We start from the raw sequence: 14462 nt of genomic DNA, 5'->3' as shown, positions 1-14462 counted from the left end.
ACACCATCGGATCTAAGAGGTTAGAGAGGATCAAAGCATACATGTGTGCTAATTATTTTTAGGAAATATTATACTAGTAGAAAGTTGTGTTGCCCTTTGAAGCAAAAATAAATCCTCAGCAAAAAGTTATAGGTACACAAATGCATTCATAAAACAAACACAAATGAAAACAAAACATCCCTGCAGTAATATCTTTTAAGAAACCTAGTGACAACAAAACTAGCTGAGATGACAGCAAGTGTTCTACTAGAAATGTCTTTTTTAAATTTATAGCTTACTCTTCATCTTCTTCATCTCCATCGCCACCAGACGCCTTCTTGCTAGCTGCCCTCTGGTTCCTTCTCTTCACTCTTCCAGGACCACCACCTCCGAATGGACTTGTCAATGAGAAGTCGATGTGCTTCTGTGAATCAACCCTCACCATAAAAGATGGTACGTTAACCACCTGCCTTCCAACCCTGCAATCCCCATATCATAACATATTAGCACGCCACAGGAACAAGGCAGCAGATTGATTAAAAGAACATGTCACTTGAAAATAACCAGCAATATTGGAGCGCACCACAAGAAAATAGAATGTATTATGATAAACTTTGTAATGCAATGCAAACAATTTTGCTTTCATTTTTCACAGCAGGGATTGGAGCCCAACATAATCATCAACAGGAGTCTTCTACGATTCAATACTAGTTTACATTCACACCAGAGTAAAAATTTCTGCAGATCAACATATTGAATAGATAAAGAGTTCGTTTCCTACCAAGCTCGAGCAAATTATCAAATCTAAGGAAATTAATATCAAATTGCTTACATCTAAACATAGCATGACTTGTAGCTCAAACCAAAGACATACTATCCAAGTTGTAACTACAACATAGAATCATAATATCTCAGTTTAGAATCAGTGTAATAATGCTATCACCATTTAATCTATCATACCTAAAACGTGTTCTTCATACCCAGCTAGTTTCAAAATAATTGCGGCACACAAAAATATTTGCATCATAAATACTCATACTTCAGAGCTTACAATTTGTAGCTTAACCATAACTTGGTCAATTAAGATAACCCTAAACATCAATCATAAATAAATAGCTAACATTTATTTCTATCTTGTCTTAGCATCAAAGCATATAGGCTCACCTGATGTGCTTCTGTCTGATAAGAACACGAGCATGATGAATGGACTTAGCCATACCAGATTTGAACACAAGTGTCTGCAGACGACGCTCAAGGAAGTTTTCCACAGTCAAAGCCAACACATAATCAAGCTTGTTCTGGCTCTCGTCTAGCAAACCATAACGGTTCATCCTTCTAAGAAGAGCCTCACCCTCAAAGATTCGGCGTGGGTTCTTCTCATCAAGAGTCAAAAGCATTCTAGCGGCCTTACGGATACGACTCAAAGCTGATTGAACCCTCCACAGCTCTCTCTTGCAACGCAGACCATACTCTCCCACCAACTTCAGCTCCGCATCCAAACGCTCCTTCTCGTATGGACGACGCGGCTTCTTAAAAGTCTTTCCATCTAAAATCATATATACAAATCAATTTTCATCCCACAATTTTCTTATCAACCAAACACATTTTAAATCAGCCAAAGAAAACAATCTACTAGCGGATCAACCAAACTTTAACATCAAACATATACATAAACAAAACATTTACTGCAAATGTTCAGTAAAAATGTATAAAAACTGCTAAAAAAATTAAATTAAATGGGCGAAAAAGAAATTTAAAGAGAGAGTGGAAGATGAATTACAGTTGCGGTAAAAGGAAACGTGCACCATGGCTCTTCAGCTACTACGATGCCGTTCACAGTACAGAGAGGATCTCTTGGGTATTCTTCTGTCTCTGTGTGGTGCTAGGTTTTTTTTCGCAGCCCTAAAAATGGGAGTTTATAAAGGAAGGTATCAGCTAAAACCCTAATTTCAGTCCCACTTTTGTAAATTTACATTCTTTTCGTTTTAGTCTCGGCCCATAGATAAATGTTATGGATTTTCAATCCTTTTTACAAATGGGCCGCCCATTAGAAATGGTACTTTACGTTGCTGATAACTGGGGTAATCTAAGTCCAAATTTGAAAGACCCGTGATTTCTTCGTTCTTTAAAAAAAAATATACATGTTTTTTTTCTAACAAATACAATTATGTTAACTTTACAAACAGATTCAAAATTTTAAAATTAACTTTTTCTATTACATTATTATTAATGTTTTTTGTTGCAAGAAGGATATGTATAACGAACCCGAGATCTCAAGCTTGAAAAATACATCCCTGTCCCTAAAGTAAATTTACAAATTTATAGAATGAAAAAAGAAAAATATAGAATCGAATTATAAAAAATTGAAAATATGTACTAACCATTCTTATGCGATGTTAAAAATAAAAATATATATGGAAGAGAAATTTTATTTTCATATTGTTTTATTTTTAGCATTGGATTAAATTTTTAATTAATCATTAAATCGTGATAATGGACAAATTAATGTTAGTTTTTCCAAATAATTATGTAATGCAATAGCATGTTTATGAGTTTAAAAAATTTGGCACCAAGAGTTGAATTATTTGAGTATTGATGAAGGACATAAAGTTAAGTAAAATTTAGAGGTTGATAACATATCCTTTTTTTAGTTGCTATGATTGACAAGAAAGGAAATGCAACTGAAGTAATAAAGTGAATGCTTTGATATATGTACGGACTATATATTATTAGTATATATTAAATGATTGAAGGGTAAGATTTCAACATAAAAAATGAGTATTTTCAGAGTAAAAATTAATAAAAGTAGATAAGAAAGTTAGTTTAACAAATCCACTCTTGTTTAACCTGCTTTTTTTTCTCTTAAAGAAAATTTTATCAAAGTAAAAAAAAAATTGATTTAGTCTTTATTAATTTTTGGTGAAGTTTGAAATCCAGTATTATAATTTGTTACATAAATATAATATTTATTTTTACGATGAACAAATATTTTTAAATTTTTAAATTTTTTTTATTTTAGATGATAGATAAATAATTTTTTGATGATGCTTTAAACTGGTTTTAGAAAAAAAACTATCAAATCAAACCAAACCAATTTTGCTGTTTATAATGTGTGTGGTTTGATTTTGATTTAAAAATTTGCCAAACCAATATAATTGGTTTAGACTAAAATATTAATGTTAAACCAATCAAACCAAACCATGTACACCCTTACTTGTCCCCATTGGACATCTTATAGTGGCATGTTGTCCAAAAAAAGCCTATATTACATATCATAAATGGGAATGTTAATTTGAGATTGCACTCAATGCTTTTATGAATGAAGATATATGTATCAATATGTGCAGTGGTGCTGTGTTGATATCTGCAATAATCAATTTTTAATCCCCATATCTATATCAGATATCATATTATAATAGTAACAATTTTCGATAAAAACAGTACTTATAAATTTAACTATTTTTTTAATTGTATTTAAATATTAAACATTAATTTTCATATAAAGTAAATAGTAACATTCTACTAATACATATAAAACTAGATACGGATATTTAATTAAAATTAAAATTAGATATATAATGTATAATCAAATTTGAGTATATATATACATACACACTTATATAAAAAGAGTCTAATTTAATTTTAAGGTGGAATCAAAGTTTAAAAATGTGAATTTGGATGCAATTGACAAAATTATAATTTCAGAGTAAAATAAAAAATGGGCTAAAAGGTGAGTGATTTTTTATAACATAAATAGATCTAGTCAAATACTAAGTTATTAGGCTTAACCCATCTAGAAGTTATTGTATTTTACACTTTTTTTCATAGGTCTTTATACTTCATTTTTATATTATCTGGTCCTTCTACTTACCTATTTTTGATTTTAAGGTTCTTTTTGAGTTTTTTTCAGTGCATGTACTTACAATCATTTTTTCCTCCAGCCCCTCTACTTATAATTGTTTTCTCCAGTCACACAAAAGGACTGAAAAAAATTCAAAAAGGATCTGAAAATAAAAAATAGGTAAGTAGAAGAACCAGATAATATAAAAATACAGTATAAAGATTTACGGAAAAAAAAATATAAAGTACAGGGCCTCTAAATAGGTTTGGCTAAATTATTATAGTACAAAAATATGCCATATGCAATCCTCTTTAGTCTAGAGAAAGTATTGTATAGCAAATAGATTTTTGGCAGAAGGTGTAGAAAAACCTTTCAAGTTTTTTTAAAAAAAAAGCCACATTAAGCCCTTTCATTATTTTAGATCATTGTTAATGATACTCAACTCCCACAATGTTTTTATCTTATATTATTTGTTATTTTTAATTTTCATATATTTTCATACATTAATATATTGCATTCGATGCCATTTATTGTCTTGGAAATATAATATATATAGATAAATATATTAGTATTTAACTATTAATGGTATTTGTTAATTTATATACCATGTTCATTTCATAAAAAAAAATAAACATATGTTAATAATACAAAAGCGATATTTTTGAAATATTAAAAAGTGTAAAAAATGATAAATAAAAAGGAACTGGATTTTTTTTTGATAAAACTGGATTAGTTATTCATTAAATTATAAATCATACTCATATTTTTTTATGCACTGAAATTTGTTATTTTGGACCAAATAAGTTGAAAAAAAATCTTAAAAGGGCAAGAAAGGAAATTACATATTTTGTTCTTAAAAAGGGTTTAAAGCTGGATTAGTTAAAAATAGAACGTTAATTAAAGAGAGGGAAAAAATTAAATCAAATTAAATTAGAAAAATAGTAAAGGAGAGCGCAGAATATAAGGGACGGTTGTTGCCAGCAAAAACACAAAACCACTCTACATTTCCTCCAAATGTCCATCCCGTTGCTTTCATTTTCATCTGATTGTCCTTCTCTGTAATTTTTTTAAAATTCAATTTCAAATTTTTTAACCAATAAAATCCCTAATTTCAAGCACTCATCTTTAATAACAATTTTTCAGAATACCCATTACTCTAATCTCTCTCCTTCTGTTCAAAGTTTTGTCCTTTTGAGTTCAGTATTCTCAGAAGAGACAGAATTTGAGTTTTTTCTTTTCTGGGTTATTTTAGAGAGGGAGAGAGAAATAAAATGGCGTCTAATATAGGAATGATGGACAGTGCTTATTTTGTTGGGAGAAATGAGTTATTAACATGGATTAATAAGAGGCTTCAGCTTAATCTTTCTCGTATTGAAGAGGTGATTTCTTGTTTCTTTTATTGATAGTTTTAGAGAATTTTGTTTGTGATTATTATTGTGTGATCATGGTTTGAACATGTATTTGTTTACATATGGTTAATTTGTTCATTCATGCAATGGCTTAATTGAGATTTGTTTTGAATTATGGTATTTGAATTTTGTATATTTGCATGCAATGTACCATTATCTTTATGTGTATCTTTGGTATGGAAGAGTAGTTTGTCTTTGAAATGTAAAGATAAAAAATTTAACAGTAAAATTGTAGAAAGAAATAATCTATTTTTGATTTCTGCTTAAATTGATGTTAAAAAATTTCAGGTGCATTTTAGGCTCGGATAGCACATGGTATTGACTTGTCAATTTATTTGTTGATAGATTTTTTTTTTTTTTAGAATTTTTAAAATCAATCATCACAGGATAGATGCTTTGGCACCTTTACCAAATCTTTACCGTGATTATTGAAATATCTCACTGGGTTCTCCAGGATTTCTTCTGTGTAATTCCATTAAAAGAGGGATTTTCTTTGGGTTCTTGTATAGTCCCGTTGCGAGTTTTTTGTTTATCTCTGCGAATATCAGTATTTCCAGGAACATAAGCACAACGACTGCATGTTTATGCTCAGAGTGTCATGGGGTTAGGAACGAGGATGATCAATGCTCATTTAGATGAGCTTTGGTGGTCTGATTATCTTGATGTCCTGCTGAAATTGGGAATGGGAACCAATGAACGTAATTTTTATGCTTCTGCATTGCTTGATATGTTAGTCATTATCCCATTACTGAAGCTTGTTAGGTAGAAATTTTAACCAACATTTCTGCCTGTCCTTTTGTTGCTATTGATATTTTTAAGCTTCCTCTTATTCTTGAACTTGAAAGAAATTGATAATAGGTTGAGGTGTATTTCTGCTCAGATTAAGCTAGCTTCTAGCAGCAAATGGTATAGGCTATTTACTAATGTTTGCATCTTAGCGAAATCACCAACCGCGTTCCTGGCATAGCCCTCACTGGGCATACCACCATATTTTTGTAGTGAAATCTCATTAAAGTTTCATCACTGGTTTTACCTTAATTCAGAAATGAAATATTTGCATGACACAACACAGAAGTACTGTAGTATTTAGTAGTTCTCTCGAGGAACATAAAAAGTGTTAGGATTGCAAAATTGAGATCCAGAGTTTCAGATTCTATTTCCCTCCTTATATCTGATAGATAGAGGGTTCCATTTGTGATTTCAAAGCAGCATAGAGGATTAGGAGATCGAACTTATGTTTGTGGAACTTAACAAGCTATGGTGGTTTACTTAATTTGATATTTGGCAACTATATTTTGGGGGCAAGTGAGTTTTTTTCTCTTGGTTTATCTAGACGTGTTAATCCATTTCTGAAACCGGTGATTTAGCATGTAACGTGACCAAACTTTCTGCAGTCCTTGTTTTGCAGTTCCAATTTGATGCCCTGATTTATGGAGATTGACGTTTCATCAACCCCCCCCCCCCCCCCCCCCCATCATGTTGAATTTTTTTATCAGCTTTAACTTCATGTTTGCTGATGATCACTTTGTAAGTGTTCTGCTGATTTTTATTCAGTTGATGAAATGCTCTCGAACCTAAAGATTTTGGGGTTATAGGCATAATCAAGTTGAGTTGTTGATAAGCTTCTCTGGAAATTCTTACAACAAATTAACTCAGGCTTTATTTGTAGCTCTTTAAAAATTTGTTTGAAAAAGATACTTGTGTGGTCGTATTTTTTTTGTTACACAGCTCTAGACTCTATTATATTGATTAACTATTTTAACTTTTTTTATATCAATTACTTGGTTAGGCTGCATCTGGTGCCGTGCAGTGTCAAATGATGGATATGACATATCCAGGAGTTGTTCCCATGCATAAGGTGACAAGATGTCCGCTAGTCCTTGCGTTTTTCGTCAACTATTTTAATCTGGCAATAGCTCTTCTTTAATATCATTATGATTTCTCGTAGGTGAATTTTGATGCAAAAACAGAATATGATATGATCCAAAACTACAAGGTTCTGCAAGACGTATTCAACAAGTTGAAAATTGATAAGGTAATTTCATATTCAAACAGGAGAAAAATCAGCTGTTTGCGATCTTATATGCTCATACCTAAGTTTCATCTCTCAATCCAAAGCCTCAAATTTTTAGGTGATTGCGCAACAGGAAATTTGTAATTGGTCAAAGATTAGTATGTTATTTTCAATTTTTAGATACTGTTTGGACTTCTTTGGCTTTTCTTTTCCATGATTTTATTATATCTCTGGTGCTACACTTTTTCATCCCAGCATAGTTGTTGGGCCCTTGGTCTTTGGTGGATCACCTCACCCATTGAGGTAGTTGCCTTTAACCTTTAAGAGAAAAACACTCAGTTGGAAGCTTTGATCTTTAGCTGTTTAAAGGCAAGCGAAAGATCATTCAGCTAATTTTATTTACATTTATAAAATTGAAAACTTTGCAAGGAATTCTTGTTTTGTGGTATAATAAATGCTGATTGTTGTTGTTTCTCCAGGTGCTTGTATAATGGCACTGTGTTTGTTTTATTATGTTAATCGACTGTTTTTATTAGCTACAGTGTAAGCATTCTTTGATGATTTGGTGAATATGAATAATGAGGCATATCTTTACTTTTAAAGCAAACATTACAATTGCATTGACACCCCTTTTATTTTTGGTTGAATGGTAGCATGTTGAAGTTAACAGGCTTGTTAAAGGCCGGCCTTTGGACAACTTAGAGTTCTTACAATGGTTGAAACGATACTGTGATTCCGTTAATGGTGGCATCATGAATGAGTGTGTTGATTCTCTTCATTATTCTTGTACTTTTTTTACCAGTTTGGCATTTTCTTTCAGAACCTCTTTCTTTTATGTTAACTTAAGCTTGGATATATTTTCTTGCACATTTTATGTTTTCTTAGGAATTACAATCCTTTGGATCGAAGAGTTAAAGGTGGAAAGGACCGTAACTCCAAGGGTTGTCAGAAGTCCTCAAAATCACTGCAATCAAACAACATGCATAACTCTGGTGACTCAGTTGTCCTGAGTAAAACATCTGGTTAGCATTAGCGGCACCTTTGCCCTTATGTATGTTGCCCTACATTCTTGTTTTCCTCCTAATCTGTTCTGTTTATTGTTGTTTGATGCACATAGCTACAGGGCCAAAGCCAATAAAAGGAAGCGCCGTGGCAGGCGGGACTAATTCTTTATTGGAGATCCAGTCTTTGTCCAAAGAGATAACTGATCTCAAGCTCTCCGTGGACCATTTGGAAAAGGAAAGAGATTTTTACTTTGCAAAACTACGGGATATAGAACTGCTTTGTCAAGCAACTGAATTGGAGGGGATCCCGGTAAGATTTACAGAGATTAATTTTTACATTTACTGATATAAATCAGCCAAGAAATGGTAAGTATTACTAAATTGGTGGCCTTTTTTCTCTTCTTTTGTATGACTTTGTTGAAATGCTTGCAGATGGCCATTGCCGTAAAAAAGATACTGTATGCTGCCGATGCCAAGGAATCCGCACTTGAAGAAGCTCAGGAATATTTGTATCAAGCTATGAATGAAGAAGGCGAAACAGAACCTGAAAATGAGGAGGCTGAATCTCAATGATTAGTTATCGATAACATTGCGTAGAAGCGGAAAATCTTGCCAGGGTCTTGTTAAACAAGCTCCTTTCGGTTTGATTACGAGGGTACTGGTGATCTTTCACCATCCTCTAGTAGCTTGTTAAAAAGTTAAATTAATTAAAACTAATTTAAATTTTACATTTTTTTCGTTGGGAATTTCTCACTCTTTGCATTCTGTCCCTCAAATTAGGCTGTTATCTTTTCAACAGTCTCAAATTAAATTAATTTTATGGGACTGTGTTATAAATAAATAGAAGAATATATTTATAAATTGCCCAGTAAAAAAATAATCTACACAATTAATGGAAGGTGTTCTTCAAAATTCAAATGATATCTGTAGATATTAAATGTGTGAATCATGATAAGAACTGGGAATATTAAACTTATGAGGTTATCTAATTATTCTTTTTTTTTTTGCCAAAGGAGGTTATCTAATTATTCACACAACATATTAGAGTTTGATTACTTTTTTCTATTATTATTAAAAAAAATTATCAAACGTGACATTCGGATTTGTCAATTTTTCTAATAAGCGGAGGGAGAATTGAACCCGAGACTCTTGTCGAATTACATTGTCCATCACTAAACTATGTTGAGACAGATCTTTCCTCTTACTAAATCCAACTATATCACACCAGTCTGCCTCATCAATTCAGAAAAAAAAATAATTTTTTTATAATTTCTTATAATTTTCTCTAAAAATATTAAAAGCTGTAAGAAAAATTATTAAAAAATATAATAGTTATTAAATAAAAATATATTTTAACTTCTAATATAAAGTTGAATAATTTTCTCAAAAGATTAGAATATAATTTATTATTTTAAATAAAATTAGTTCAAGAAAATTAATTTAGAGAAACAAATTAAAAATTAGTTTTTAGCTGACAGATGTGGTTGGACTTGATGGTAAATGGCTCAAAAGTGGATGAAATACACATGGCTGCATGTAGAATAATTCAGTAATGAAATTATAGAGTATACTTCTCAGTAAAGAAATTGCCTGTATTGTAAACTTCTCAGCAAAGAAATTGGATTAAATTGAACATTATGAAATAACAGTAATATGTTATTATACACAATGCCACAATACAAATAAAAACAGACAGAAGATCTACTTGTTTCATTCTTCTCGGCCATCTTCATTCCTTTACACGATTGCAATATATTTCACTGGTAGTATGGAATTAAATCGCGTTTATAATGGAAACGTATCAGTAACGGTTGTAACTAGATGTTAGTGTTCCCGGCCTCAGTCTGATGTAGCTTTTCTTTTCCGTTTGCTCCCATGAGTCGAAGATGATGGCTTGTCCTTGACCGAGTGTTGCGAACAGAAGCATATGCAGCAGAGTTTCCATTAATTCTACCGAAAAGCAGCTGTGATTGAATCAACTCCTCTACATCTTCATTTACTACCAGCCTGATCCTGAACCTCTCGATTCCATTTCCCTCCAAAAATAACTTTATGCCATGCAGCATGCATACCGTAGATGCATCTAATATCTCGTTGGCAACAAAAAAGAAACTGAGGTGTTTCAATATAAGCACTGAAGCTCCAGGAATTGGGACCGTACCTTCCCACTGGCCGACGGGATGTGGCAATGGTATCCCCTCAGATTGGCCAGAAATTCTCCAGTGTAGTTTATTACCACCTCTTTTGTCGAGAATGACACAAACAAAAAAGCCCAGTATATTATTCCAAGAGCTTGTCGTGAAGATGCCAGGAAGTCAAGTGTTTTCTGCCCTTATGATTGAACCAATCAGGAATTTTACTTCCAGGTAAGAAAAAATAGAAATCAGGACGCTGAAACCGGCGCTTAATCAATTTCTGCAAGAAAGGTGTACCAAAATTTATTATATTAGATGCATACATGCACACATTCTTATATATAAAGAGAGAGAAATGAGCCTGTGAGGAGACATACCACACCCAACACTCTTCCTAACTCGTCCTGAAAGTAGTTTTTCTGTCTCTCGCATAGTTGCCGAACTTCTTGTATCCAAAGCAAGTAGCTTTTCAGCCATGTCAATGCCATACTGAACTTGCCTTCACAACCATTCAGTCCAGAGCAATTCAAAAACCCTATATAAAATCTCTTATCCAGATTCTGTTTCTCAAACAGATTAGGAAGAGTCTGCAATAAAGTGCAATTTTCTACATCGATATGTTCAATGCTAGATGAAAGATCTGGCAACAACTTGAGATTTGTACAGTTCAAAAACTCGAGATATTTAAGTGCAGAAAGTTGAACAAGATTTGGAAGAGTTTGCAATGAAGTGCAATTTCTCATGTCTAAATGTTCAATCCTTAATGGAAGATCGGGCAATGACTGAAGACTCTTGCAATTTTCAAAATAGAGATATGTAACTCCAGATAGTTGAGATAGATTTGGAAGTGCTTTTAGTGAAATGCACCTTTCCAGGCTTAGATGTTCAATACTCGATGGAAGATCTGGCAAATACTGTAGCCTCTTGCACTTAGAAATGCTAAGATATGTCAGCCGAGAAAGTTGGCAGATGCTTGACGGTATGCTCAAAAAGTCATTCCCACTTAAATCTAGACTTTTCAACAGCGGAAAGCTGGTCAGATCATTTGGAATCGCGCCTTCTGGAAGATTGCAACCACTCAAATTCAGTTTCCTTAAAAATGGTAAAGTTGTCAGACAAGGCAGCATAGAAGCCAGCTGATACCTGTGCATACAATCCCCTGTTTCAACTAATGGCAGTTCTTCTGTACCAACTCCAGCTGCATCAAATACCTCCAAACTCGTCATATCTCCTAACCTTTCCGGAAGTTTAGTGAGTTTCAAGCAGCCACTCAAAATCAAAATTTTCAGAGACTTCAGATTACATGTGGTACTTGGGAGACACATAAGGGTTTTACAGTCTTTCAGGTTCAACGAAACCAATCTTTTCAAAACTCCTATGGAATGATGCACTTCACATAGTTTTGTACAACCTTGGAGATTCAACTCCTCGAGATTTGGAACCTCTGTGAAATCAAGGGTCTTGATTAGATTTCTGGAGTAACTAAGATCAATGTTCTTCAGCGATTTCACTGGCTGTTGAAACATAGACAAAATCAGAAAGCTGTTTCATATCTCTTTTCATACTAATCAGACAGATGTATAAGTACTTAGATTTCTACCTTTACTGCCTTCCACAACCGTTCAATTCTGCTACAGCGCATGTGCAGCTCAACAAGTTTGTTTGGTTGAAAAGTTGACGGCGGGGATTTGAAAGGATATTCGTACCATTCTAAATACTTTAATTCATTAGAAAGATACTCAAGGTCATGAAGAAATTGAACATACCGGAGTATGAGCACTCTCACATATTTCATCTTCACGAAACCTTTAACGCTGCTCAAGTATCCCTCTCCTCGATCAACTAAATCCAGAACTACGCCTTCAATTTGTTCTGATCCCTAAAACATCAAAAGCTAACAGTAGTAAGAGAACAAAACATTCAATCTGGTAGCATGATAAAAGGAGACAGCAGCAGCTATATACTCACAGTATCATTCATCAGAATGTGATTGAAATCCTCATAAAGCCATATCCTGCTACGCTGTCCTGCCTCTTTACGAGATTCTCGATTTACGATATCTTGTCCCAATTCTTGAAGCAAATCATGCATCCAGACTTGGCCATTTGAAATAGTTATAAGAGCTTTTTCTACCAATTCTTTTAGTCCAATATCAGGATAATCCACAACTTCCTAACACTTTGATCACATAATCTTTCTTTTTACCTACAATGAAACATGCAATATCTAAGAAAATCTTCTTCTGTATTTCCTCCAATCCAACAAAGCTAATTTGAAGCTTGCACATAATTTTCTCATTGGGAATTGCTTTTAATCTCTCCAATGCACTTTCCCACTCCTTCACAGATCTTCCATACAAGGAAGAAGCCAAAACATTTATCCCCAAGGGCAGGCCACTGGCATAGTTTACAACTTCATATGACAACTTCATAACATCTTGATCTTGATCTTTCTGAGAGTTTCTCTTAAAAGCTTTCAAACAAAAGAGTTGAAAAGCTTCATCAAGATTCAACAAATCAACTCTATAAATTTGATCAGCTCCATGTTGAGTTACCAAACGTTCATCTCTAGTTGTTATAACAATTCTACTCACGATCTCCAACTAAACATTCTAGCTGCTCAACATCATCTACATCATCAAGAACAACTAGAACCCTTTTGCGACATAGCCTATTTCTTATCTCGCCGATTCCTCTATGAACATTGTATATACGCTGCAGATAAAAATCTATTTTGTAAAGAGAGCAAACCATGTTTTCTAGATTCTGTTCTAACATCTGAAAGAAAGACGCCGCCTTCAAATTCAGGATACATTTTCCCGTAGAGCACGCTAGCTAGCGTAGTTTTCCTTATTCCGCCCATTCCACAAATGCCTAAAATTTTGACATTGTTCAGCTCCCATATGCTTAAATATGAGGTTAACTTCTCCAATCGTCGATCGATTCCCACACAATCCATGGTTCAATAGACACTTCCTTTGCAATATTCAGGCTTTATTTGGAAAATAGTTCTTGAGAACTGCAAGTATTAACATTTTCTATGATCAATCAAAAGGGATATCTAGAGAACTTATAAGAACTCCATAATCAACCAGATAAACTGAGAACAAAAAGGAAATAAATTTCTATCATCAATCACAGAATCAACTAAGAAACTATTCGACAAGAACGAAAAGAAAATAAATCGGAGAACTTACAGCTTATTAATATAGATCAACCACTTAGCTTCTGTATAAACTTAAGAATAAGATTTACCAAAATCTTGAAAAATCATAAATAGCCCACATCTTGAATTACCTCACAACACAAAACCCAGAATCATAAGATATGCAATAATGACACAAAAAATTAAAAGTTTGACAGAAGGACTTAAAGTAGATGTTCAGGATGAAAATTAGACATCTTTTAGTATAGTGACTCAATCTTAACAAAAAGTAATTGTACAGGGATCTAAATTTGCATTCTGCCAAAACTTTTCTCCCTTAAGGAAAAAATTACCATTTTCCTTTTATTTTTATATACCCTTATAAAAAAGTTTTAATTAAAGGAGAAAAATAGTACTCCCTCCGTCCCACTTTAGAAGTCCCATTTGACTTTACACACAGATTAAGAAAACATTAATTATTCTTGTCTTTTCATGTTTTTTCATGTTTTGCCCCTATTAATGATAGTGGAATTTTCTATAGAGCTCTTTTAAGATAACTAAAATAAGGGTAAAATGGGGTATTCAATGGAAAAGTATTCTAAAAATAGTAATGGGACTTTTTAAATGGGACATCCCAAAATAGAATATGGGACTTCTTAAACGGGACGGAGGGAGTAGTAGTATTTTCTTCAAACTCATGGGAGTAATAATATTTTAGACATAAACTAACTTGATAAAAGAACTAGCTTTTAATCAATTAATTGATCAATTTATACATATTATTACCAATTTATTCAAAAAGATTTTATCAATTAGTCTCTTATAATTAAATTAAATTTTAAGCAAATTACTTTGAAACCCCCACAAATATTATAATCCATACTTTAATCCATCATGTTTGAAAATTAAACGATATGATGTCTCATTTTATTTCCG

General features: G+C 32.9%; 3 protein-coding genes across 5 annotated transcripts; 1 reads left to right on the top strand and 2 right to left on the bottom strand.

Moving 5' to 3' along the window:
* Positions 1–74: 74 nt before the first annotated feature.
* LOC126673936 (40S ribosomal protein S9-2) lies at positions 75–1907 on the bottom strand. Its single transcript, XM_050368265.2, has 3 exons — positions 1760–1907; positions 1144–1525; positions 75–458 (listed from the first exon to the last, which is right to left on the bottom strand). The coding sequence occupies exons 1-3, from the start codon at positions 1785–1787 to the stop codon at positions 275–277; spliced, it is 594 nt and encodes a 197-aa protein (XP_050224222.1). The 5' UTR covers positions 1788–1907; the 3' UTR covers positions 75–274.
* A 2887-nt stretch (positions 1908–4794) lies between these two features.
* On the top strand, positions 4795–8993 carry LOC126671008 (microtubule-associated protein RP/EB family member 1B). Of its 2 annotated transcripts, none has more exons than XM_050364699.2 (7): positions 4795–5199; positions 7019–7087; positions 7178–7264; positions 7897–8003; positions 8129–8265; positions 8367–8557; positions 8680–8993. In XM_050364699.2, the coding sequence occupies exons 1-7, from the start codon at positions 5092–5094 to the stop codon at positions 8818–8820; spliced, it is 840 nt and encodes a 279-aa protein (XP_050220656.1). In that variant the 5' UTR covers positions 4795–5091; the 3' UTR covers positions 8821–8993. The 2 variants fall into 2 exon arrangements, with proteins under 2 accessions (XP_050220656.1, XP_050220655.1); XM_050364698.2 differs by having other exon boundaries at positions 4796–5199; positions 8361–8557.
* An 849-nt stretch (positions 8994–9842) lies between these two features.
* On the bottom strand, positions 9843–13871 carry LOC126674532 (disease resistance protein TAO1-like). 2 transcript variants are annotated; one of them, XM_050368992.2, is made up of 5 exons: positions 13579–13871; positions 12351–13481; positions 11983–12261; positions 10760–11896; positions 9843–10662 (listed from the first exon to the last, which is right to left on the bottom strand). In XM_050368992.2, exons 2-5 carry the CDS (start codon positions 12471–12473, stop codon positions 10528–10530), a joined length of 1674 nt encoding a protein of 557 aa, XP_050224949.1. In that variant the 5' UTR covers positions 12474–13481; positions 13579–13871; the 3' UTR covers positions 9843–10527. The 2 variants fall into 2 exon arrangements, with proteins under 2 accessions (XP_050224949.1, XP_050224950.1); XM_050368993.2 differs by having other exon boundaries at positions 12351–13400.
* Between the last annotated feature and the right edge of the window lie 591 nt (positions 13872–14462).

Source organism: Mercurialis annua, linkage group LG3 (genome assembly GCF_937616625.2).
Source record: "Mercurialis annua linkage group LG3, ddMerAnnu1.2, whole genome shotgun sequence".
NCBI classification, from domain to species: Eukaryota; Viridiplantae; Streptophyta; class Magnoliopsida; order Malpighiales; family Euphorbiaceae; genus Mercurialis; species Mercurialis annua.
Note: the sequence above shows the minus strand (reverse complement) of the source record. Positions and strands in the feature narration are given on the sequence as shown.